Here is a 24,820-nt window from a genome sequence, read left to right on the forward strand (position 1 = left end):
GCTCATTACCCCTGTTCTTTACCATGTGGCTTCATAAAAAGGGAGTCTCCCTCCTCATTAGAGCCTCCCTTTATGTACTTGTACATGGTTATGAGGTGTCCCCTAAGCCTTCCCTTCTCAAGGCTCAGCAAACCCAGTTTTCTCAGACTTCCTTCACATGAGAGGTCTGCCAGTCCACTGATCATTCTTGTGGCCCTTTTCTGGACCCCTTCCAGCCTGTCCACATCCTTCTTGTATAGTCTGCCAAGTACATACAACCCTGCAACCTAATGTGTTACAGCTGTATTTGCTGATTTTTATATCTTGCACAGTAAGTTCAATGTCTACACCTGTACTCATTTTATGTGTCTGAAGATTCCGCTCAAAGTCACAGGCAAATTCTGTATGACGACAAGAGACACTTAATCCATTCAGACACCCAGCAGATTGTGTATCACCACCACTTGGAAAGAGACTTCCCATAAATATTCACTTAAATTTAGTACAGAATAGAAACTTTCCTCTAAGCTTTGCCCCTTACATCATTGCCACTTTCAAGTACCTCAGAGGAAAGAAACTCCCTACATTAGATAGTTTCAAGGCCCAGCTTGACAGTGTGCTGGGCCATCTCATTTAAACTATATTCTTACCCTGAAAGGTTGGACTAGATGATCCTTGAGGTCCCTTCCAACCTGGTATTCTATGACTCTCTGAATCCATGTTGCACTAGTAGAGGTTGGCTTTTTACAACTCCAGTAAGAAAGACACTAAAATTCTGTAAAGTATTTCTTAATATATTATTTATTTGAGTCAAGACAGAAAGAAAAAGAAGGTAGTATCAATAAGCTTAAATCCCTTTGGATGCTGGGAATCTTGAGCTGTACAGAACTGAACAGGTCTCTAATCAGACACAGCATGCTATGCAGATCATCCGCAGAAGGTTACTTCATTTTGGTCTTTTGACCCTCTTATAGGATATTCTTACAAGCAAAACAATCCTAGTTATCATTTATACTGTCAAATAAAAAGGTTATTCACATGGAAACTTACTGCTGAAGGCAAGGGTAAAGGCAAGGACATACAAGTGGTGTGACCAGCAGTACCAAGCAGCAACTGCCTGTAAGTTCTTCTGTTACAATTAGCTGTTTATTCTGCAGCAGAGATACCTGCAGCACAGCACTGGCCTGCTTTTAGGTTAACTGTTACATGGATTTCTACCTCGGTGAGGAACAACAGTCTTCCAGTTAGGCTCACTACAGCATCTAACATTTCAGTGGGAAGTAAATAAAGTAATGGAGTTTACTGACTAAGTTACAGGGCTGAAAAGAAAATCCAGTTAAACTGCTTACCTGTCAGCACCACTGTGTGTTCTCCACCACAAGCAACCTTATTGACCTTTTCCATAATTCCCAGTACAGGTTGTGGAACTCTATTGTTCTTCAGCTGCTCAGGCAATAATCCCAGTTTCCCATTCTCAGGTTCTCCAAAAGTATAGAGCTCACCATCTCCTGTGAGAATACAGAAGAGAGCAGGATTTCCAGCATGTACTCAGAAAAAAGGATGGGCTGTCAGGACTGCTGCAGACATAAATCAGTAAGACAGAAAATTATATGAACATCAAGGGATTCTGGGATATCTTTGTATAATGTCCAAACAGCTGTGCAAAGAAGTCTGCTTTAATGGGATAAGACTGGGCTAAATTTTAGCCCTCTCCAAGATGAGAACCAGAATATTTAGCCTTCAAGGAATCTAGCCAAGGGAAAACCAAAACCATAAAACCCCTGCTTCTGAGAGGTTGTAATTCCATCTGTAGTCAGTATTTATGTCAAAAGAAGTTGCTTCTAAGCATCTCAATTAAAACAGAAAATCATTTTGCATAGAATTTTAATAGCAAATCCATACTTCCTTTTTGTAAGATAAAGTGAAAAAGAAAAACTAACAACACAAAATCAGAGTAAATCACATGAAGCTGTGTATGGTCTCTACATGAAATTTGAAGGGATAGCTACAGTTATATAAGTAAGATAATAACAAAGCCCAAACCTATACTCCATTACAGCTCAAATATCAGCAGCACCCATCTACAACATTTTTGGAACTATGCAGATTTGTATTTCATTACTTTATATACTTCTGCTCTCAGAACCACACATTTAGTGTTTTCAGAGGGCCGTACTTAGTGCACACAAATTTACTTTCACAGCATTTAGAGGCATTACTGTTGCATGATGCACAGGCATCTTAGAAATTCTTATGCTTCTACGAATTTCTTGCCAACATGTAAGTTGGGTTGACCGTAGAAATGCTGGCCTGTCTCCATAAACAATGAAAACTGAAGAGCTCAAAGAAAGTTTCAATGTGAAGCCTTATTTAGGTGCTCAGAATTGACCAAGTCATAGAATCACAGAATCAAGCAGGTTGGAAAAGACCTGAGAGATCATCAAGTCCAACCTATTACCTAATACCTAACACCTCATGACAACTAAACCATGGCTTCAAGTGTTACATCCAATCATTTTTTGAACACCTCCAGGGACAGTGACTCCACCACCTCCCTGGGCAGCACATTCCAATGGCTAAGAACTCTCTCTGTGAAGAACTTTCTCCTCACCTTGAGCCTAAACATCCCCTGGTGCAGTCTGAGACTGTGTCCTCTTGTTCTGGTGCTGGTTGCCTGGGAGAAGAGACCAACCCCTTCCTGTCTACAACCACCTTTCAGGTAGTTGTAGACAGCAATAAGGTCTGCCCTGAGCCTCCTCTTCACCAGGCTAACAACCCCAGCTCCCTCAGCCTCTCCTCATGGGGCTTGTGCTCAAGACCTCTCCCCAGCCTTGCTGCCCTTCTCTGGACACACTCCAGCATCTCAACATCTTTCCTAAACTGAGGGGCCCAGAACTGGACACAGTACTCAAGGTGTGGCCTAACCAGAGCTGAGTACAGGGGTACAATGGCTTCCCTGCTTCTGCTGGCCACACTATTTCTGATGAAGGCCAGGATGCCATTGGCCTTCTTGGCCACCTGGGCATACCGCTGGCTCATGTTCAGCCTACTCTTAACCATTACTCCTAGGTCTCTTTCTGCCTGGCTGCTCTTCAGCCGCTTCGGCCCCAGCCTGTAGCACTGCATGGGGTTGTTGTGGCCAAAGTATAGCACACGGCACTTGGACTTGCTAAATGCCACCCTGTTGGACTGCACCCATCTGTCCACCCTGTCAAGTCCAGCCTTCTCTCCACTGAACATAGGCAACGCATAAGAAAACTTGTCAGCCACAACTTAAAATTTGTGACTTTGAGGACAACAACAGTGACCAAAGAAGCCTACACAGAAACAGGAAATATGGAAGAGTCAGAAGTAAACCTATGAAGAAAAATCTAAAGTAGAAAAAAACTGAAGCTCCCTGTGCAGTCCAAAAAGCAACTGAAATTCCTCAAACTGTTATAACCAAGTTAATAGAAATTTAAGGCTATGACTCAAAATGAACTGGAGTGTATTAAAACTTGAGCATACCAAGTCAAGTCAAGACAGGAATTTTATCTTTTTGAATTTCTATTTCTGATGATGAAGAAGTCAAAACTGATTTCAGTCAGAAATGTGTCATTTTTATTGAATCTTCCTGAGCTTTTGTCTGGCAACACACCAATTTAAGATTTCCTTTTGTAGGAATTAAAACCTGGTTGAGTTTATGATCTATTTTCTTCAAAGGAAGCCTGAGGATAGGTTTTCACTGAATTTTAACTATGTCATTCAGTACCCCAAAAAAAACAAAAGAGTTAGGTATTTTTAAGATATCTTAGCTTCAAATTAATTTAAATGCATAAATCTAGCAATTACCTTGAAAATTCTGGGGGGAAAAAATAAAGTTATGACATACATAACAGAGCAAAAATTGTTAAAAAGGTGTTTTTTTGTTTTTTTCCCCAAAAAAGCCAAATTTCTACTTTAAATGGAAAATGGGTCCCAAGCCTCAACACAAGGTTGCAACCCAGCACTTCTACCAAAGATTGAGAACCTAATTTTGATGGCACAAAGTTAACCAGCAAAGCTTATAAGAGTTAAGAAATTCAGTCAAAGAAAATCTAGACTATTTTGCACAGTTTCTGATTTTTCCAAGATCACTTCTGCCTCTCACAACAGCAGAGGTTCTTCAAGTAGTAGCTCGTGGGCCACTACGAGTAGCAACTGGACTTACTATCTTTATTGAATGTTCTAACTGCAGAGAGAGACAATCAGGGAATGACAATAATGCAATCTTACACAATGTCAAGCTTCCTCCAGGTTCTCACAGGGCTCAGGCTATTAAGAGTAGCCATCCACAACCTATTCACAGAGCTAGGTTCTCTTCAGCAAGGCAGTGAAACAGGATAGCAGCTGTGTTTCTCAGCTATCATTGCCAGAGGAGCAACCTCATCCTCTCAGCTCTCCTTATTTTCTCTGTCCATTCTGACAGTCCTTCCTGGACACACAAACTACCCCAATATTATAACACTTCATTAAGCTGCATCTATCTGTGCAGAAATACCTTTGTTGAATTCTTTTGCACTTCCTTCCTAAGGTGTTTTGCAGTTGTTTCAATCTGTCTGTTTTTAAGAAACAGCAAATTATCTCAGCCGCATTTAATTTCTAAACTATGGACTGTGTGCAGGTTTCCCTGTTCAGGTTGATTTTCTGTTCCATGTGGCTTTGTTTTAATTCAGAACTTTATTCTTACACTCAGAACAGGCTCATATTTGCCATTATTTACAGCAGCATACATTTTCCAGTCTAAACCAGCAACCTGATTAACCACAAAAAAAGTGAACTGCAATGTAAGATTTACTGCAGCCAAAACATACCTTTGACAAAACCAGCTTTGATTAGGGATTCTGAGTGAAGGGAGGGAAGGAGGGAGAGAGAGAAGGAGAGAAAAAGGGAGGGGAGGAGAGAGGGGGAGAGAGAAGGGAAAGAAACAAAGAAAAGAACGAAAGCAAACAAAGACATGAATGAAAGAAAAGAAACAAAGAAAACCAACCAACCAAAAAAACCCAACCCAACGAGAACAACAAAAAGAACCCTGTATATTTTTGATGTTCAGTATTGTTTTAATACTCTTGGAACTGTAATATATTTCTAGAAACAAGCTGATAAACCCCCTAAAGCACTTGGGAGTTAGCTATTCATGCTAACTCTCTTTGAAGAAACCAGCACTTCTTAAACACTACTGCACTGCAAATATTAATCCAATTGCAATCTAATTAATTAGGATTAGAGATTCAAATGGGCAAGCTTCCATTGGCTTCCCAAACTAATCAAGTTTATTACATTTTTTCAACTTAATATTCCAGCTAACAAAGATAAACTCATTTATTAAAGCATGTTTTAAAAAACACATTACACATCCCTTTAAGGCAAATAGTAGCATAAAAACTACAAAGTGTAGCTATCAAGCATAAAACCAATCAAGTCAAACACGGAAAAAATTTGAGTCCAGTATGTGTGCAGCACATCTGCATTTTAAGAACATTCTCAGCACAAGAGAATCTGGTTATTTACCTTTCTTCTCTCATATGAGTCACACTCTCACCTGCTGGGCTTTCCCTAGCACGGAATGTTTTCTCTATCGCTAAACTTCAGGACAAAGCAGCATGTCAAGGAAATGGGCAAGTGAATGGCAAGCTATCTTTGTCCCTTTATGGCAAATGATATTCAAACTGTATAAATTGTATTCAATATCACTAAGGTTGGAAGAGACCTCAAAGATCATTGAGTCCAACCTGTCACCACAGACCTCATGACTAGAGTAGGGAGGACACTACTGCCCACTGCAGGCTTGAACTCATGACCCATCCCATTAAGGGTTTTATGTGCTACCAACTGAGTCATTGGCACTGATGCATATACTACAGATGATAAAAGTTGTAAGAGTTGGCTAGTGGCAAATGAGGGCAGTAGACAAAATAATTAAACCACTCTATGATCCCTTGCATAAATGGGTGGGGTAAGAAAAAAAAAGGGGAGGGGGGGGAGGAGAAAAAGTAAGAAAAAAACCCCAACAAAAATAAGAAAGAAAATAAAGGGAAAAAAGTATTTATTCAAGACCAAATTGGTTGAAGCTACCTCAAATGCTGACATTGTGAGCATGGAAGTGTTTGCAGAATGGATGATCTTTAAAACTTTGTCCTTAAAAATAATGACAAAGCACATAAAAAAAAAAAGAATTCAAGGAACTTGGCAAAGCTCTCTACGATGACATCTCAGTGAGAATCTATCTTGACCTTGCTTATGATAACAGTTATCACAGTATCACCAAGGTTGGAAGACACCTTAAAGATCATCAAGTCCAACCCGCCACCACAGACCTCTGGCAAGGGAAACACTGGAAGAGGTCTAACATATTTAATTCCTTTCTGGCTCCACAAATCTAATTCTGCTGTAGACACCAGAGCAGTGGTCAGATACTCTGGCTTTTCCTGCTCTGCTTCTCCTCCAGTGGACAAAAGAGCTTAATGCATCTGTATGTAGACTTAAACTCATTGCTACACTTTTTCTTTCTTTATCTGTTGCTCTTGAGATGTACCTCTGATATGGAGACCTAACATCCTAAATCTGCAAAAAGAAAGCTGCAGAAATAGATACTGGAAAAAATCATAGAATCATAGAATCAATAAGGTTGGAAGAGACCTCAAAGATCATCAAGTCCAACCTGTCACCACAGACCTCATGACTAATAAACCATGGCACCAAGTGCCATGTCTAATCTCCTCTTGAACATCTCCAGGGATGGTGACTCCACCACCTCCCTGGGCAGCCCATTCCAATGGCTAACAACTCTCTCTGTGAAGAACTTTCTCCTTCCCTCGAGCCTAAACATCCCCTGGCACAGCCTGACACTGTGGCCTCTTGTTCTGGTGCTGCTTGCCTGGGAGAAGAGACCAACCCCCTCCTGGCTACAACCACCCTTCAGGTAGTTGTAGAGAGCAACAAGGTCTCCCCTGAGCCTCCTCTTCTCCAGGCTAAACAACCCCAGCTCCCTCAGCCTCTCCTTGTGGGGCTTATGCTCAAGGCCTCTCACCAGCCTTGTTGCCCTTCTCAAGTCCTAAAGAAGGCCACAAACTATAAAGTAAAACCTTCTTTTTAGTGGAATTCTTTCAAGCATGCAAAGTGAGAGCAATCCAACATGTTTTAAATATAAAGTGTGTTAACCAGGCCAGCTTCCCAAATTGTGTATGTAAATAATGTAACCATTGCCTGTGCTTGTGCCCAATATAAATTTCAGAAGCATTTCTTGTTACAAATAATTGAGGATATATCCTGTTCTTCTATATGTACTTTTGCTGGCACCAAAAGTACATATAGAAGAATCCATGGTAGAATACAGAAGACTGACATGTTTAGTACAAGAATGCTCTTCTGCAAAGATGAATTTCTAAAAAGCAAAGAAAGGTGACAAATTTTCTTCTTGGAACTACTGGAAAAGAGAAGCTTCAAGGGTGGGGGGAGGGTTGTAGAAGTGAAGTGCAAGTTCAGGTGAATGAATTCTATGCAACTGCCATAAAATGTGGCTTTCATCTACTGAAGTTTTGTGGCAGGATTGCACTCTACTTTTCAATGTCACTGCATTTGGCTTTGTAGTAGTTAAACACCTTAAAGACAAATGCCTACTAAAAAATTCTTTCTGAAAGTAGTTCTTTCAAAGAAACAAGCTGGTATTCATACTTGCATCATTGTTTTTCCACAATAGTCTGTTATTAATGAACATCCTGCCCTGGAGAGGGCACTCTGTGACCACACTATGTATTCTAGCATCCTCATTTAACTACCTTTCAGTTTTAACCCAGATATGTCTGTGATCCTAGCAGTTTGCTTAGCCAGTAAACATCTTATGTCAGAGATAAATAATATATTATGAAAGGGAACTATATAGTGCCGTGCTCCCAACATATATCACATACTACACCCTGCAACTAGGTTTTGTTATTAAAGACAGAATATCAGCTGATGCTGTTTTATGTTCAAGTCCTTACTAACCGAATGGTCCACCCATCAAATCCATGTCCTTTGAATTTAGAGACCAGGATGTTGTGCAGGAAAGCACTGAATGCTTTGCACAAGTCCAGGAAGATGCTGTCAGTTGCTCTTTCCTTTTCCACTGGTGCTGTAACTCCATCCTAAAAAGTCACCAAATTTGTCACATAGGATTTGCCATCAGTGAAGCAATGCTGGTTGTCACCAATCACCTCCTTGTTTTCCATGTGCCCTAGCAGAGTCAGGAGGATCTGCTCCATTATCTTCCTGGGCACTGAGGTGAGACTGACTGGTCTGTAGTTCCCTGGATGTCCCTTATCTCTCTTTATAGTAATGAGGGTTATGTTTCCCCTTTTCCAGTCAGTGGGAACTTCATCAGATTGACATGACTTTTTAAATGTGATGGAAAGTAGCTTTGAAACTTCATCCACTAGCTCCCTCAGGACCTGTGGATGGAGCTCATCAGGACCCATGGTCTTGTGTACCTTCATGTTCATTAGATGGTCTCAAACCTGGTCTTCTCTTACACTGGGCACACCTTCTGTGTTCTACTATGTCCAGTACTGGGCCCCTCAATTTAAGAAAGATGTTGAAATGCTCAAACATGTCCAGAGAAAGGCAGCAAGGCTGGTGAGGGATCTGGAGCACAAGCCCTTTGAGGAGAGGATGAGGAGGGTGGGGTTGTTAGCCTGGAGAAGAGGAGACTCAGGGGAGACCTCACTGCTTTCTACAACTACCTGAAAGGAGGCTGTAGGCAGGTGGGGGTTGGTCTCTTCTCCCAGGCAACCAGTGACAGAATGAGAGGACACAGTCTCAAACCGCACCAGGGGAAGTTTAGGCTTGATCTTAGAAAGAAGTTCTTCACAGAAAGTGGTTGGGAGGTGGTGGAATCACCATCCCTGGAAGTGTTTAAAAAAAGACTAAGGCTGAATGTGGCACTTAGTGCCATGGTTTAGTTGATTAGATGGTGTTAGGTAATAGGTTGGACTTGATGATCTCAAATGTCTTTTCCATTCTGGTTAATTCTGTGATTCCACCATTCCACAAAGAATACTGAGGATGTGAACCAATGTTCTGAGCTAGTCTAGCCAGTCCTACAGGCAAGGGTTTTCCACAACTGAAAAACCCCCGACCTAGCAGAATCCTAAAGGAATCACCTCTTTTCTTTTTAAACAAAATCTTTTAAGCATAGCATCCTGACTTGTTTCTTAACTAGGTTGTAAGAAAAGATAATTACATTTGTGGTTAAACAGCCTCAGCTTGCAGAACCTACCAGAGGTTTGTAATCCATTGGCTAACTTTGCAGTGTGACTATGGTACTCTTAGATTAAATGCATAGCCTTTGGTTTTAAACACTGTCTGGATACACACTGACGCTAGTACAACAGAAGATGAATTCAGTAAAAATACCTGGATGTCCAACACTAAATTTCTGTGGTGGTTAAAGTATCAGTCAAAACTGTTGGCAAGGGCCCAAAGGACAATAATAAAAAGATATTTGGCCTTTCACCAGAAAAGAGGCCATCTGTGTGTCAGTAGTTTCAACAAGACAAACTGAAGCTCAATTTGTGCAGGACTTCAAGATACTAAGGCGAAAATTAAGATTTTTCCATTTCACACTCAGGCCTGTTTAAACAATAGGCATTTAACAACTCCCTGTTTTCACAGGTGATAACCACTTCATCTACCTATTCATATTTTAACAGGCTCCATTTTCCTTACCCAGCTGCTACCCTAATCCTTTTTTTTTACATCCTCCTCCATTAAAAGTTGCCACTTCCTTACAACACTTGGCGCACACACTGCTCTCTCCTTGCTCTTCAGTGCTTATCAAAGCTTCTGTCACACCCCACTGCAGACTTGTCAGAGCATCAGCTCTTGACTCTAAGGCAGAAATACACACTTTCTTACTATACTTTTTTCCCCATTTATTTTGAGTTCAGGAAGCTGTAGATACCCTAACCGGTTCTGAGGTCTGGATCAGTCAGAGGAATTTAATTAATTTACTGTAATAAACCATCTGTAATAGAAATTGCACACTGCCAGTATAACACCTAATTAATATTTGTCCACCACAGGAAATTCTCATTTTGCTAACAGCATGTTCTCAGAAAGCTATATCAGATATTTTATGTGGAAAAGCAGCATTTACCAAGTAACCTGAGAAAAATATCTGATGGGTACCCACTAAAAGCTTTACAATCAAAACTATTGATCCTTCAGAATCTTTAATTACTCTGTGGGGACTAAACTGTGAAGTTTAATGATGTGAATCTATATGGCTGAGAAGAATTCATGCATGCTCATACATAATGCCATCAATACTGACTGATAAATTCACCCATACTGGCATTGTTAAAAAATGAGCGGCATCATCACTTTGGAAACCAGCAGAGAGCTGGGAAGGGAGAGGTGGGAAGCAAAGGCAGGTGGGTTGGTTTGGAGAGCAGACATGGGCTCACTGTAGCATATGATTCTCCTCATGCTCTATACTGCCTGTTTAACTGCCTTCAAAACTTAAAATTTAATACATTAGCATCAAGCTTTGACAACATTCTTGAACTGCTAGCATATGAGATTAATTTTTCTCCAAAACACAGTAAACATAGTAAGTCTATTAAATATTTATGCTTCTAGAGATGATGATGATTTGATCAGTTAAAAAAATTAATAATCTCAAGATACATTTGGATTACTGAAACTATAGTATTAAGCCACAACATTTGTCACAACCTTCATGAAATAAAGTGTGGTAAGGTAGCTACTCTTTCTAATATACTTTTGCACAACAATGTGCAAATGCAGAAATTTAACTGCAGATTTTTATTACAGAATTGTGAATTCCTCAATAATAAACAGAACCACAATAGATTACATGCAAATTTCCCAAATAAATCAGTTGGTAGCTAGTTTTAGAGAACCTGTCTCTGGTAAAATTTTCAAATGTGATACAAAAATACACAGAGGAGCTTCTGCCACCTGGCACTTCTTAACAACTATGGCATATCTAGTTTCAAAAGTAAACAATGTCTCATTAGCTACCTTTACAAAAACAACAACTTGACTTGTCTCCACTAACTGCTATATCCATTCTCTCACCTGTTATTAAGGCAGAGTGATAATATCCACAGGATACAGAGGAAACAGGTTTTCCAACATCCACTTGGCAAGGGACACGGACACAGGCTTCATCAGCCAAGCCAAGCTGACCTTCTGAATTGTCACCCCATACATAAAGCTGCCCATCCTCTAAAGTGAAGACATAGACAGTTAACAGATTTAAAAATCAGAGTTAATGAAGAGTTAATCTACCCATTTAAGAGCATTTCCTAAACTCCGTGTATGATGCTAAATGTCAGGATCTCAGGGATACATAATGGTATCTATCATAATGCAACAAAACAGCCTAAATTAAGAGGACATCACTCAATCTTTTCAAAAGTGACACAGACCCCTTTTAATCACCAGATGATGTTTGACCATAAATAGCAAAGTAAAAATAATCCTTCAAAAAGAGGAAGAGTGTGTAAGACAATTCAGTTGCCACAGGTCAGTATGAAAATATTACAGTGAATTTATTCTTATTTCTAGTAACAAGTCACCACTTTCTCTTCTTTCAAAATTATTCTCTGTACTAACCTTGGTACACATCCCACCTTTTTTTGCCTTATTTTCCAGTTTGCTGCACAGGTGATTATACTGATCAGTTTCATTTTGTTTCCCTTAAATTATCACAACAGCTGTTCCAGGTTTATTAACATCAGCCTTTATTGACCAATGGCAGCAGTAAAACAAACAAACAAACAAAACTGTAGCAAACTACATGCAAAATCTCTAGATTTTTCTAGCAGAGATGACATTTTCTCTCTGCAAATTTCTTACTACTGGGAAATAAGATGTGAACAAAAAAACATGCCACCTACACTGCTACAGAGATGCTGTTGGGAACTAAAATCACTCAAATCTCAGGAGAATGTCACATGAAAGTACAAACCAAACAAGCAGTCCAGCATCTCTCTCACACACACTTATGCTCCCTGTCACATTCTGGAATTACAGTCTCAATAACTTGTCCTATGCATGTACTGAAACAGGTGCTTTATAGTAAAAATTGAGAAATTACATTATGTAGGACCACCCATCCACTGACTGAAAGCATTTAACTTTGTGGACTTCAGTGTGTCACAATTTTGCCATCAGAGAAACAGGTCATAGGTTAGACCTCTCTGAGGAATAGTAACGGCATCACTGTGTAACCTCTACCAGCAGACCAAAATAGCTGCAGTAAGAAGTGGAAGCAGAGAAACTTAGTGTTCTTAAGACCCATGTTTTGTGGCTGGCTTCTCAGGAAACCAGCTGAAGATTCTTCCTATTTTGAGGGTATTCATACTGTCTCTCCTTTGTAAGGGTTCCTGCTCAACCAGTACCGGTTGAGCTCCCGTGGCAGGCCATCACTCATGGAAAAAGTCTACCTTTCACAAAACTTGTAGGAAATTAATGAGACTGTCACTCCTAACCAGATTGTATTGGCAAGAATGTCAGCAATTTGCTATTAAAAAATGACTATGGTTACAGAAGGCAGGGAGGCACAGAAAGTACACTAACATACGCAGGCAGAATGCTGGAATAAATGGTTCACTGGAACACCAGGCTGGACACACTTAAATAGATTTTATTAGCTGTTGCTCTTACCAGTTACTGCTGCTGAGGTGTATGATCCAGCTGCTAGCTGTTTGATCTTGTGCTGGTTGGTGAAAAAACTAATTAAGTGAAACGTGGTCCTTTCCTCTGTGTCACCTAATCCCAACTGACCTTCGCTGTTACCTCCAGCAGCATACACATTTCCTTTTTCTGCATACAGAAAAGCACATGTAATACACAGAATGAAGACACTCTTAGCAGAGGTAAAAAGTCAGAGAAACTGAAGCAAGTCATTTAATTCTTGGTGGCAAAACATTACAGAACAGTTGGCATCTACTGCCCTGAAATACCTGGAGCTGACTTAGTAATTTCTGCTGTAGCTAGCAAAGAGGCTTTCCTCCACACACTTGGATCACAACTTTCTAAAGGCCTTTCCCCCCCAACATTAACTTTGCCAGACCAGCTCAGTTAGAAGCAAAGGATGCTCAAGATCTGTGAAAAATTTTAAAGGTATAGCCTAAAACTACCACAACCTTACATGTACTTAGACAGACTGCGTTTCTCACCATTCTAGAGACTGATCTAAACACTAAATATAATTTGAAGTTCTACAAGAGTTCTGAGAAAATGATTACTAGCAGCCATGGCAGACAGCATAAGCTCCTTTCCCAAGTAATGTTACTCAGTCTGGAGAAGAGAAGGCTCCCACAAGACCTTATTTGTGGCCTTTGATTAGAATCTTAAGGGGGCCTACAGGAAAGCTGGTGAGGGACTTTCTAGGGGGTTGGGTAGTGATAGGACTAGGGGCAATGGATGCAAGCTAGAGGAGAAATTCTTCACCATGAGAGTGGTGAGACACTGGAACAGGTTGTCCAGGGAGGTGGTAGAAGCCTCATCCCTGGAAGTTTTTAAGGCCAGGCTGCATGTGGCTCTGGGAAACATGATCTAGCATGAGGTGGCCCTGCCCATGGCAGGGAGGTTGGAACTGGATGATCTTTGAGGTCCCTTTCAATCCTGACAATTCTGTGATTCTATGACATTTTAAGATAAAGCAGGAGGAAAACAGTGAATGATGTCAAAAGCAAGAGAACTGAAGTTGCATTAGTATGTAAATTAAAGGGATAAATAACTTTATAGTTTTGAGAATTGTAAATCAAATCTATTTTTACTTAGGTTTTTATTAGAAATATTTTACTCACTTTAATGTTTAAATAACTTTCAATTTAAATTTTGGTTTAGAATCATAAAATTGAAGTTAAAGCTGATGACTGGTATCTTCAGCTTAAGAGAACTTTACAGTATCACAGTATAACTAAGGTTGGAAGAGACCCCAAGGATCATCAAGTCCAACCTGTCTCCACAGACCTCATGACTAGACCATGGCACCAAGTGCCACATCCAATCTCCCCTTGAACACCTCCAGGGACGGTGACTCCACCACCTCCCTGGGCAGCACATTCCAATGACGAACGACTCGCTCAGTGAAGAACTTTCTCCTCACTTCGAGCCTAAACCTCCCCTGGCACAGCTTGAGACTGTGTCCCCTTGTTCTGGTGCTGGTTGCCTTTAAGATTTATATTTCTCATTTTAGTCTGTTTCACATCTAAAGTACTCATATCTGATGAAAAAGATAAGGCCCATTAGTAACACAAATGTGATAAGCAACCGACATACCATTTATAAATGGTCCCTGCTATATAAATGGCCACAAATTGTCCAGCCAGCATGTACACTAAAACTGACTAATATTTACCCTATGCAGTCTTGCAACTCAACTGTTATGAAAATGTTCTGGCTTACTCTAATAGATCTTATTTACAGTGCTCAGGGTCTCCATATACATAAACCTCCTAATAATCAGATAATCCTCTTTGTAACATTACTGCAAGCTAAAGAATTGCAACCACAAAGATGGCTATTCCATGACATAAATTTTAGAAGCACTGACAAGAATTTGCATCAATTCTCTGCATACTGTCTCTCCATAAAATTTATTTTTCAGTTTAATTTACAGTTTATTTATTTACAGCTTAATAAAGCAACTTGTCACTGAAACAGCAGACTATTTTGTCTAAGCAAAATGTGACAGACTCTGATGATTTCAAAACATTCAATTCTACTACATTTATGCTCAAATATGTAACTTCACACTAATAAAGATAAATTACTTGTCAGAAGTAAATTTAAGTACAGATACATGAAAAATACTAATAAGCCTTTACAGGGCTTAAATTAAATACTGATAATTGTTAACTACACCGCGAATGGCAGCAAGACATTTTTTTCATCAGTCTCTTTCTAGCAAACTCTTGTATAATATTTTACAAATGCACTGGCTCAGAATAAATCATAGAATCACACATTCAATGAACAAGACATTAAAGCTTCAGAAATTCCATTTTCATTTATTTTTCCTTCCTCAGTACTCCTGGGGTTCCCAATGTAATTTTGCATGAAAGGAAAGCAAGACATTAATCTTTAATACGTATATAATATAGTTTACATACCTGTGTAAACTAAAGTGTGGTTCCTTCCACAAACAGCAAGTTTTGTTTTTTCTGGTTTTAAAGCTATGAATAAAAGCCAAGGGGGAGGGAAAAATTACAAACAAAGTGAGAGCTGGTTCAACAAAGAAGTGTTTGATGCTCTAGAGGGAGCTCTGATTGTTTTCACATATTTTCCAACAGAATGATTACAACATTTGTTGCCCATCTGAACCCAACACATAACTTATTCAATCAATTAAAGCTAAACTTAAAAACTCTACAAATCTAAGCTCTAGCCCTGGCACGTGGGCAGCAGGCCCCAGTGGGAACAGTCCCTGGTGGGAGCAGAAAACTGATACAGACCTCAAAAACCTAGACCTGACACACAAGTAAACGTGATGATGGCTGCTTCATCCTAGTACTACAGTCCATAGAATTTACCCCATTTATGGTATATGCCTCAAACAAAGTTGCAGGACAAAATGCATGCTTAAATCTGCCTTCAATTTTCATCAGCAGTACTATTCTTGACTCCCTCTTATGCTTTTCACACTATCTTAAATCTTCAAAATCATACTGCTCTTTTGTCTGATCATCCCCATCTTCCCTCATTATGTAAAGCTATTTTTTTTTTGCTAGGCTTTTGCTCTGCACTGCCCTCTCACTGATCACTAAACTCAGGTGCTAAGGACAGTCCTATATGGACAGCGCCTAATATCTTTGCATACAACATCCATTCTCAATTTCAGCTCAACGACCACCCACCCATTGCATGTACTTATTGCAGTCTGGATACCATGAAAGACTGGGAATGTATGTGAGTCAACAGTGGGAAAGAGAGAATGCAGAGGGGACTTTTCTCCCCTGGCAAGTGCACTTCATTTGAGAAATACAGGCAAAACATCTCACTGACTTTGCCATCCTCTCTCCAGTTACTGATCACTGCCAACAACTTATCTCCTCTTAGCTACATTCATGTGTCCTATATAATGTTCTTAAAACAGCACTATTTTTACATAATATATCTTTAATTGCTTTTCCACTGCCTTAGTCCATGACAAAACCAAGAACCACCATCCCTTTCACAAATCCTTTTTCAGTGTCTCCAAATCAACTTTCAACATCTTCATAACATTCAGGTTAAAGTCTCTTCTACATTTTACCATGCCACTAAAAAAAATACTTAAGCATGATCTGTCTGTGGTCTGTGACACAGACAGAAACATAAATTGTCCATATTAAGGTTAGAATAGGTTCCTGCCTATCTGACATCTACCATGACCACCAGGCTAGAACCATAATATTTCCAAAGTCAACTTTTTCTTACAATCTTAATTTGATGATTTATATCCCAAAACTCTGCCTCCAACTTCACAGATAATCTTAATCAGCACTTCACAAGTTTGTGCTACTTAACCTTTATCTCACATAGGCTAATCAATTTTATTTGATGAGCCATGCTACATTTACCATGTTGCTGGCAATTTTTCATAACCAATTTAATTAGTATGTAGTCAAGTCCCAGATTATATTTGCTCAGAAAACATGCAACCACAACCACTTGGTTCCATGCAGAAATTGTGTCCCTGCAACTCCACTTCCAAAGTCAAGTGATGATTGAAAGCCAGTGAGAAAAGCTTCAGGACTTTCTCCTTCAGTGTACTGCCAAGAGAAGATACCCCCTTGTGACTTCTTTTTTCCCAGTGGATGTCAGGTCTGGTTTGAATTGATGTCACATTCTCTTCATCTTTATTCTCCATTACAATTTGACAGTAAAACCAAAACATGGCACCAAATCCATTTAAGCTAAGGTAAGAACCAGCCTCTCATATAGCTGACATAGAATGTAAACCTGAGAGTATCTGCACTCTTCCTCTAGAGTGAAATAAGACAGAGGAGCAGATAAAGGGCAGTAGAATAGACTAAGTCAGGAAGAAAAGAGTTTGAACAAGGAGCATAATTTGTTTTTAGCAATAAGTTAACAAATTGATCTGCCAGCTGAAAGGATGAGGATAAACCTTTAATGGTGAAAAGAAACATGTTAATGGGACAGATCTGACTTGAATTAAGTATGGAGATATGGAAAATATATTGACTTGGTTTTGTTTGACAAGATAAAACCAGCTAGGAAAGATCAAGAAGATAGTGCAATGAAAACATTTTGCAACACATGAAAGAATATGGGCATTGATTTTACTGCTTCATGCAAATATATTAACATTTATGCCCCCCTTAGGCAAGTCTTACACTTGCTAAAAATGTAGTAGTACTTGTAGAAAGCTTCTGATACATTTTTCATTATAAAGGTGGTAAGACAAAAGTGATACAAAGGTCACATAAGCCTGTTGCAACTCTGATTTCTAGCACACAGACAACAGCGCAGACACTAACCAAATGATTAACATCTTTGCAGTCACAATGAAGATGTAGTCTGTCTGAAAAGGTAAATATTGCACAAAATCAGAACCCTCAAAAAAAAAGATGGGGGGAGAGATTCTGTGTATCTGAAGTAATACCAGACACAAAAAGACTCAGAATCTGGAACTGATGGACAAGCAATCAGGAATCCTTTTCAGCTACCTTTACGAGCTCCTCCAGTAACATGCTACACATGATGAGTGAAGGCAGAATCAGTTATTCTGGAGCTACATCCTATAAAGCACCTTTTCACAAGGGTCTCATTTCCAAAAGACAAAGAAAAGAAACAAACATAAACAAACCTTTAACGCACGTTGGTTTGCTGACAGTAGTCTTTGATCCTAGTCCTAATTGGCCCCAGTTGTTGCTGCCGAACATGTATAGCTTACCATTGCCTGGAAAAAATGGACAGCCAGAATCCATAAAGGAGTCTGAATACCTCATTCAAGACAAGGTGGTCATTCACACACGATGCTATTTATTGTCTTCCTTCTTAAGATTAGGCAATTCAATACTTAAGTGTAAACAATAATTAACATCCTTGTGATTTTTTTTTTCAATACAAAAGAAGTAGCTGCATTGCTTTAAGAAATCCCCAGCCAGAAGAAGGCATAAAAAGCTGAACATACTCTCCTTTAAGTACAGCACAGATAAAGTGCTCTACTTTCAGACAGACTCTGCAGTTCAGAAACTACAGGATCTATAAGCCTACTGACAGTATAACAGCACATTTAACTGAGCACCCACGTATTTTGCCCCAAAGACAGGCATGAATTATGCACTTGCATAATTAATACAAATCTAGATTTGTAATGTTCAGCTTATTTGTTGCTGGAGGGGGGTGCTATTATTTTATTGCAAAATATCTTCTGCTTCTCACTCCTAAATGCCTTCTCTTCAAATTATTTACAAATTTACACTTCTTCAAGGTTCTGGTAAGTTTTCAAATGTGTTCACAAACCCTGTTAATTTGTTACCTAAACCCACAAAGTTTTGCAAACCTAAATGCAAACATAAGATTATAAATCTTCAACAGGAGCAATGCTAGAAACATATTTCAGAAACTGGTATGATGTGTCCATGAGGTTTGATCATTACAAACAACAAACAGTTGCAACTCCAACCAGCCAGGAGTTTTGCACAGCATGGTGTACAGACAAAACCTTTTTCATCAGGCATACAGATTAGACAGCCAAAAATTAAATTAATTCCATATTTATAAACTATTTCCTTTTGTAGAGCTGTGCAGTTTGCCTGAAGTTTACACCCAGAGATAAAACACTTTTCCCAACACCAATCTTTGCAAAAGAGAAACTGAATTGTAAAGAAAACAAATAAATCCTTTTACATCATCTGTTAAAAGGAGTTTATTTACTTTTGATGAAGGTCTGCAGAGCTTTTTGAGTTAGACTCTGTCACAGAAATAAACTTTGTCACCCTAGCCATCAACAATTATCCCACGATGGCAACGCATCACAATTCCAATTTATAATGCCAAAATATTATGGCTGTTTGTAATTCAGTAGTGCAGGTTCCCAGTGAAGATTCTGAATATGAGTTACAGAGACCTTGAAATGTTTAAAATATATTAAAAATATTCTGTTAAAGGAAAAAAAAAACCCCACACATTTATTTTCTTAAACATAACCAGAGTTAAAAAACAAACAAACAAACCCCAACACCACCTATCAATACTGAGTATCTAAAGTCTCAATCATAGAATCATATTGTTAGATTTAACAATTTTTTAAACATAGGGCTACATGTCAATATTATATCTTTTCAAAAGCTGGAAAGGGAAGAAAGCTTAGAGATCTCCAAAGCTTCAGCTTGGAGAAGAGGAGACTGAAGTGTGACCTCATTAATGTTTATAAATATGTGAAGGGCAAGAGTCAGGAGGACAGAGCCAGGCTCTTCTCAGTGATGTCCAATGATAGGACAAAGGGTAATGGATGCAAAATGGAGCTCAGGAGGTTCCACATCAACATAAGGAGCAGCTTTTTCACTGTGGGGGGTGACAGATCACTGGAACAGGCTGCCCAGAGAAGTTGTAGGGTCTCCTTCTCTAGAGACATTCAAAACCCACCTGGATGTGTTCCTGTGTGAGCTACTCTAGGTGATCCTGCTCTGGCAGGGGGATTGGACTAGTTGATCTTTTGAGGTCCCTTCCAACCCTAACATTCTGTGATAGTCTGAGGTGTCAAGTCTATACTCATGATGTTTTACTAATAGCATTTGTACCACCATGGGACTTTTGATAGTGCCACCACATCAAGGCACGTGCAGTGCTGTCTGTCACTGAGAGCAAAACATACTTTAATGGAAATAACTTATTAGCAAATGGCAGGCTCTACTGGTACATGCTTTCTTCTATCCTTGGTTTATATTTTTAACTGCCTTTTTAAGACAGTAGTACTCCTGTGAGAGTGTGATGCCAAGCTGCTGTAATTCAGTTTAACCACATTCTCTTTTATCCTTTCAAAATTCCAATGGGTCATGCTTTTCATCCTATAATCAGCTGTTCCTTACACCAGTCTTTAAATTCTCAGGCATTGCTTTCTGTGCTGATGAGCTGAATAGATGAGAAGATTATTTTTTACATTCTTTTCCAACTGAGTGACAACCTTGTATAATTTCAGATTTCCAATACTTAGCAGCATAGCAGAAAATAAGAAAACTGGGAAGGAGGTAATTCAAACAACAAATGAAAACTAATAGGCATTATAGAGAAACCTACGCAAATGCCTGTAATGAAACAACATTTCTGGGCCTGGATAGCAAATCAGGCTTTGGAACAGACATGATGTAATCTAGTCTGGCCAGGAAAGGTGACAGAATTTTGTATGCAAATGGTCTGTTTCCATTATTGCATACTGAAATATCTCAAATCACCACTGCAGATCACAGAGGTGAGAACTAACTCCACAGCAGACAAACCAGCGAGGATTACATTTCCAAACTTGTTTTTTTTGCTTCCAGTTTGGTGCTAACAGAGAGGGATTGTGGCCATCTGCCATCTGGAAGGCTGGAAGAAGACAGGTGGAGCAGAGTAAGATGATAACTCCAGGCACCAGCAGGGAAACAAGAAGACATAAAGAAAGGGACAACTCAGACTGTTTCAGTAATTAAAACATACTTCCAAAAGCAGTCTCCATCTTCGCCTTATGCAAGACTGGAGTATTTCTCCAAAGTATGTATGCATTACTTTCTCACCAGCAGATGTTTCACCACTAATTCAGGGCTACTAGGGAAGCCACAAGATGCTATTTTATCTTGAGGAAAAGAGGGTTTGTGAGAGACATTAGGAAGAGAGTGTCTCCTAACCAGTACATCTCTCTTAAGTAGCTGCTATCACAACTGTGATTCCCAGGAACTCCATCATGGGCTCCCACGGTTCACGAAGCACTGCTAAAGGCATTCATTCAGCAGCTGGGAAATACTAGCTGAAATCCTTAATATGCTTCATGATAATAGCAGGCAGCCAAGCAGTCCTCCTACCTGTGTTTAAGGCTCTGTCTTACATATTCCCCACCCTCTCCCCCTCTTGCTTTCTAAATTACATGAGTGCAGGAGGGAAATAAAATGTGGAGAGTTGGAGCATTTGTTACAGGATTCTATTGAGAAGCTCTACCTGACGAACACATAAAAGGTAGTATTTTGGACAGAGTAACATATGCCAGGCACCATAATTGCTTTTTGTTTCTTTGCACTGTGAATAAACAATGTTAACTGTTCATTTAAAATCCATATACAATTCAAATATACCTCAGCAAAATGGGAATGACATCAGTTTTGTTAAGGCAAGTCATTCTATTCTCAAAATAAAAGCTTTATTGGGCAATAAGAGCAGTCACGCTCAGGACATTTTGCATCACACAAACAAGAACACAGTAGGTTGCTTGTTCCTAAACACATCAAAGATCAACACAAATGTGTGCTAATCTTTCTCGTTTCCCCCTTGCAGTTGATACAAAAGATACCGTGGCACATTCTGACGGCCTGCTGCTAGGCAGAAGGCATAGATGGAACCTGGTGACAAAATACCTGGAGAGATTCCAGCGTCTCTTTGGTATAAATTGTTGAATGTTTAATGCTTTACAAAAGTGTTGCTGTTTCATGTGCACCTCTTTTCACTTCTATTTTTACACTCGATATTTCTTTCTTTCCTTCTAGCCTGTTGCATTGGGGACCTCAATTTTCTCCTGAGCTCTGAGTTCAGAAACTGTCTTCTGTCATCACCATTTCCCCCCAGGTGAACAGGATCGGTCCCTTTGACCAAATGTGGGCAAGCTGCCTAGGATACGCTAATCAAAGTAGATAAAAAAAGAAAGCTGTTACCCTTAAAGATTTTGTAGAACAGAAAATTAATAGAAAGATATTGGGAGATGATTCTTTAAAATATCTTGAATCACTTCCTGCCAGCCCCCAACAGGATGAACAAATTGCTTTCCAAAGCCTGCACTTACAGAAGATGCAGGGAGTGGACTCTCATCATTTTTTGGCCAAAAATTATAGAAATGGGGAATGAAATATTATTAAGCATATTGCAAGAAGATATATTGCTCACAACTGTGCTAAAGAATTAAGTAAGTCAACTGCTTAAGAAAAATTCATTTTAATGAAGATGTTGATAAACAACAAATGACAACAAATGTTGCTAGACCACAAATGAATACAGAAACACAAGTTTCAATCCCCAGCTCCAAAACTGGAGAAGAAATGTTTCTCTGACTGGCTCACCAAGCCAACTCAAAGCCAGTAATTATCACTGGTCCTTCCTATTGCAACATATAGCCACAGTATGCAAATATATAGGACTCTAACTCCTGACTTAGAAAGGCAAAGAACAGAATCTTTTAGATTCACTTTACACTTTTCTTCCTAAAAGTCACATGGGAATATTGATGCTGGATAAGATGAAAGAAGTATTTGAAAATTTCTGAGTATTTTGTTTGAATGCTAAATATTATTTTCTTCATTTGCATTCAATCAAGATTCAGTGCTACATGTAGCTGTCTTCTGCCCCTAACCACCTTGGAGGAATGTTTTGTATCAGTATGGGTGACTGTTTTAGGTATGATGTTGAGACACAGAATCATAGCATTGTTAGGGTTGAAAGAGACCTCAAGGATCATTTGGTTTCAACCCCTCTGCCATGGGCATGGACCCCTCACACTAGATCAGGTTGCTGAGAGCCACATCCAGCCTGGCCTTAAAAACCTCATTGTGGCCTTCCAGTATCTTAAGAGGGCCTACAAGAAAGCTGGTGAGGGACTTTTTGGGGCTTCAGGTAGTGATAGGACTAGGGGGAAATTGGAAAAAGATAGATTCTGATTGGATGTTAGGAAGAGGTTTTTCGCCATGACAGTGGTGAGACACTGGAACAGGTTGCCCAGGGAGGTGGTAGAAGCCCCATGTTAGTGTAAAATCCATGTATTTCTATAGGTTTGAATCTAACTTATATTCCCACTGTCCCCTGCATAGATGGGTCCCACTGCCTCTTCCAGAGGGTGGGGAAAAAAAGGAGGTGGGAATTTGTGACCTGAAAATAGAGATGAAAAATAAAGTGAAGCATGCATCAACACACTTTTCTTTCCTCAGTGATGTTTGTCTTCCATCTCTTCCAAGTCAACTTCAGCTGGATTTCAAGCTCCTGGTTTCACATAAGGTCTGTACCCTTCTCAGTAAAATCATTACTGGCATGCACTTCTGGAGTTTTTATTCTAGATGTTACAGCAGATCAATGTCACTCACCAAGGGCTGGAATCCCACTGTATCATCCAACTCCATCTAACAGCAGAAATGTGAGGTGCACACAGCCACGTGTGGATTTAAAGAACAAGTGATGGACAAAGGTTTTGTTCCCCGCCGCCCCTTTTTTTTGGTATGACTCTTGCAGTTTCTCTGCCTCTTCTTGTTGCTAATGGCAATTCTACCCTCACTTTTGCCTCTACTTTGCAATGTCCCCAAAAAAACCTTTTGGCACCAAAGAAGTTTTGTACTCGTGCTTCTACAGTTCCTTCTCTTCAAAAGCTTTGAGAAAATAAAGATCTGGTTATCTAGAAGTTTCCCTGGTGACACACTTGCACACTGCAACAGCAAAGGTGAGCTAAAGATGTTTTCAAAACATGCTGCATATATTGAAATAGGGAGGAGACAGTAGAGAAATGGTGCAGCATGCAAGCCTATGCAAGCTGACTCCTTCAAAACCTTAGACAGATCTAAGTGCCCGCTGTGTTCAAGAGATACTGCTTACTTCCATGACACAAATGTCAGTATTTAAGATTGCCTAGTAAACACTATCAGATTCATAAGAAATACTCAAGCTGAACCAAGTCATGTTTTAATTCCTGGGTGATACATTGTCATTGCAGATTCTCTCATGACAGCTCTTCATCGTGTCTTGTGAGAACCTTCACTCACTCCACACTAGCTTCAAATACATCCAACAGTTCCCACAAAGCAGTCCTCTTCTCCTCTCCACAGCCTCATATGATCACCTCTGATGAGGAGAGACTGAGGGAGCTGAGTCTCTTTAGTCTGGAGAGGAAGAGACTGAGGGGTGACCTCATTCACCAGAGCCAGGCTCTGCTCGGTGATGCCCAATGACAGGCCAAGGGGCAATGGGTGGAAGTTGAGGCATAGGAAGTTCCATGGCAACATGAGGAAAAACATGTTCACTGTGAGGGTGACAAAACACTGGAGCAAGCTGCCCAGGGGAGCTGCAGAGTTTCCCTCTCTGGAGATATTCAAGACGCCTGGATGTGTTCCTGTGTGATCTGGTATAGGGGATCCTGCTCTGGCAGGGGGGTTGGACTGGACAACCTTTCAAGGTCCTTTCCAGCCCCTATAACATTCTGTGATTACCTCAGGATTCAAACAAGAATAATCACTTTCCAAGATCCAAATGTATAACCTATTAGCATGCACTCCACTTCCAATACTGACCTGTGACAATAGCAGTATGTTCATCTCCACATGATATAAGTACAGGCTTGTCATTTTTGAACCAGAACTTGCTAGGAACATCTTCTGCAAATTTGCTTTTTCCAAATGTGAAAACAGCACCCGATTCTAAAACACAAAGCAGATAATGTCAATTTCACTGAAAACAAATATTGCTTCATACATTTTGAAATACTCATTTCCTATTAATTCAATTGCCCATTTTAGTCTGTTTTCTTCTTTAAAAAAACCACAATGGCTGAAGCATTTTCTTCTGTTCTGCTTCACCATGGCTACTTCATTATCAGGATTGCTTTACAGTGCTTCTGATTATTCTTAGCATCCAGGAA

General features: G+C 39.7%; 1 protein-coding gene across 1 annotated transcript in view; it reads right to left on the reverse strand.

The window, feature by feature from the left end:
• Nucleotides 1–24,820, reverse strand: part of RPGR (retinitis pigmentosa GTPase regulator) — a 47,646-nt gene that overhangs the window by 21,171 nt on the left and 1,655 nt on the right. The window contains exons 2-7 of the mRNA XM_054165858.1: nt 24,474–24,599; nt 17,828–17,920; nt 15,129–15,191; nt 12,673–12,831; nt 11,080–11,229; nt 1,329–1,487 (exon numbers count right to left, since the gene is read on the reverse strand). Of these exons, the coding sequence (XP_054021833.1) occupies nt 1,329–1,487; nt 11,080–11,229; nt 12,673–12,831; nt 15,129–15,191; nt 17,828–17,920; nt 24,474–24,599 (750 nt within the window). The remainder of the gene's footprint in view (nt 1–1,328; nt 1,488–11,079; nt 11,230–12,672; nt 12,832–15,128; nt 15,192–17,827; nt 17,921–24,473; nt 24,600–24,820) is intronic.

The sequence above is a fragment of the Dryobates pubescens genome, chromosome 12 (genome assembly GCF_014839835.1).
Source record: "Dryobates pubescens isolate bDryPub1 chromosome 12, bDryPub1.pri, whole genome shotgun sequence".
NCBI lineage: Eukaryota > Metazoa > Chordata > Aves > Piciformes > Picidae > Dryobates > Dryobates pubescens.